Source organism: Pinus tabuliformis, chromosome Q (genome assembly GCF_031772625.1).
Source record: "Pinus tabuliformis cultivar Carrire ecotype Pingquan chromosome Q, CPIR1, whole genome shotgun sequence".
Lineage (NCBI taxonomy): Eukaryota > Viridiplantae > Streptophyta > Pinopsida > Pinales > Pinaceae > Pinus > Pinus tabuliformis.
The window spans coordinates 142,984,019-142,986,857 of NC_142296.1; the positions used below are offsets into that span (position 1 = coordinate 142,984,019).

Consider the following 2,839-nt stretch of genomic DNA (forward strand, 5'->3'; position numbering starts at 1 on the left):
CTGTGCATATTCCCACAGCCAATCCACAGGTCAATGCCAATTCGAACCCTGTTCCCCAAATGAATTCTCCAGGTGATGCTCGCGCGGATGGGATCCAAAGCTTTCAGGACAGCCTTCCAAATAATCAAAATACCTGTGTAGAGCCTAGTCGGTCTTCTAATCCATTCCATTACATGAACAGTCCACAAACTGTCTGAAGCAACCAAATGCCAACCAAGTTTAGCAGCTAGGGCTGAGGAAAAATCATCAAGCTTTTTGAGTCCCCAACCACCCCATTTTTTTGGAAGAGTGAGGGCATCCCACTTTGCTCAAGCAAAAATTCTTCTTGGCTGATTGCCCCTCCATAAGAATCTGTTGCAGAGATTTTGTATCCTAGCCAGAATGCCCTGAGGAATCCAAGCTAGAGACATCCAATAGACCGAGGTTACTTCCAGAACACTCTTGATGAGTGTCAACTTGCCAGCGCGAGATAATAATCTTAAGTACCATGTACTTAGCCATTTTTCCAGCTTAACAATGAGCCAAGTCCAGTCTGCAGTCTTATATCCTATCGGCTTTAACTTGTATCCCAAATATTTCAGCCCCTCCTCCAGAGCAATCAATGTAAAGTTAAATCTATGAAGGGCATAATGAATTTCATGCTATGTGCAGGTCGCAACCGTTAGTGTAGATTTTCCTTCATTGATGATCATCCCAGTGGCCTTTTGAAATAAGGAAAATATATCTCTGATCGATGTTATATCCCCCACACTTCCATTGAGAAATATCAGCACGTCATCCACGAAAAGAAGGTGTGTGAGCGTGCAGTCATCTGTAATCTTAATACCAGAGAGTCTGCCTCTTCTATGCTCTTCCGTTAATATCCGACCAAGGCCTTCCATTATCAAGAGGAAAAGCAGTGGGGAGAGAGGACACCCTTGTCACAAACCACGAGCCGAAGAAAAAAATGGAGCTGCACTCCCATTGACCAATACACTGAAAGGAATGTTAGTGATGCATCCCATAATCCATTTAATGAAAATAAAAGGGAAACCAAGGTGGGTAAGAAGCATTCTCAGATATAACCAATGCACCCGGTCAAATGCTTTAGATAAATCCACCTTCATTATCATACCTTTGCCTTTCTTACTGTGAAGAGTGTGTAATACTTCCTGAGCCGTAGCGATCGCCTCATGAATTTGTCTATCCTTCAGGAACGCAAATTGTTCAGGCAAGATGTGCTTAGATAAGATAGGCTTCAATCTGTTTGCAATAATTTTGGCTATAATCTTATACAAACAGTTACACAGCGAGATGGGGCGGAATTCACCAAAGGTGGTCGGGTTGTCAGCTTTCGGGATCAGATCAATGAATGTGGATGTAATGGCCGATTCCAAACGTCCCAAAACCCTAGACTCCTCCACAACTCTGAGGAGATCCAGTCCAATCAACTCAAAAAATGCCAAGTAAAATTTGATGGACCATCCATCAGGTCCAAGGCTTTTGTCCTTGCTGAACCATTTTAAAGTGTCCTCCAACTCCCCCAATGTGACCTCCTGCATCAATTCCTCTTCCTCATCTTGTTCCACATATCTAGGGAAGAACTGAGCGACCGGGATTATTTCTGCTAAGTTAATCTCCCTGGGGTCACTATAGGCCCGTTTAAAGTGTGAGCTTGCTAGAGAGGCGAGCTAAGGGAAAGTGTGTGCAGTCCTTCCCTGTTCATCTTGCATTTGCCAAATAGTGTTGATAGCTTTCCTCCCATTAGCAAATTTATGAAAGAATTTAGTATTTGCATCCCCTTCCTGAATCCAGATGGCCCTGCTCCTCAATCTCCATTTGTCTTCCTTATCTTTGAGGATCTTACCACAGGCAGAGTAGAGGGATGTGATGTTATTCTTGTGCTCCTCAAATATGAATAGTCCCCCCATCTCTTTTTCAAATACCTCCAGTTCATTCTCAATCAGTCTCAATGATTGATCATCCTGAAGTCTTTTTTGATGGGCCCAGATTTTAGACATCTTCTTCAACTCCGATAAGTTGCTAATAAATCTGGCCGTAGCTATACCTCCAACCCCTGGTGGGTTTGATTTCCAAAAATCAGTGACCATGCTGATATATGTTGCATCCTTGAGCCAGGTAGAGCTGAACTTGAAAGGGCCCTTCGGCCTGTCTCTACCTCGTCCTATTTCCATATAAATAGGCAAGTGATCAGAGAGCCCTCCTGTCCCAACCCATTGTCTAATATTGAGGCCCATATCCATAACCTGTTCCTTGACCAGCATTCGGTCCAACCTCCTAGCTAGGCCATTTTCCCCCACCCTATTATTCCTCTAGGTGGCCTGTAATTTTGCAACAGGGATGTCTATCAGATGGTGAAGTTCCAAAAAGGACGAGAAGTAGTCTGAGAGAGGGTCCCTTTGTGCACGCTGGCCCCAAGATTCGGCGAAGCCTATAGAAAAATTTAGATCCCCTCCAATTATCAAGTTACTAGCAGAAAATTGTTCCGAATCTAGAAGGCGATCGCAGAAAACAAGGCTATTCAGGCAAGGTCCATAAATGTTAATAACTCTGAAGGGGATCCCTAACTCAGCAGAGTATACATCAACCCCAATAAAACCCAGTCCTCCCCAGCCGCTGATTTCTTTAATAATTCGAGTATTTAAGCCCAAAGCAATACCTCCAGAGCGTCCTTTTGCATCCAATCTTGAAAATCTCCAACCCGGGAGATAGAGTTCAAGGGTCTGAGCTATATCATTAGAATGACCCAAGGTCTCCTGTAGGAATATGATATCCAAAGAGTCGGCTAAGAGTAACCGACAGAGTGCTAGTTTTTTGTCGGGCCTAGCAAGCCCTCTGC

The 2,839-nt window shown here is 44.0% G+C and overlaps 1 protein-coding gene across 1 annotated transcript; it reads right to left on the reverse strand.

Annotated features, from left to right (window-relative positions):
- Positions 1–1,670: 1,670 nt before the first annotated feature.
- LOC149218652 (uncharacterized) lies at positions 1,671–2,264 on the reverse strand. Its single transcript, XM_089386607.1, has one exon. The coding sequence runs from the start codon at positions 2,262–2,264 to the stop codon at positions 1,671–1,673; it is 594 nt and encodes a 197-aa protein (XP_089242733.1).
- Between the last annotated feature and the right edge of the window lie 575 nt (positions 2,265–2,839).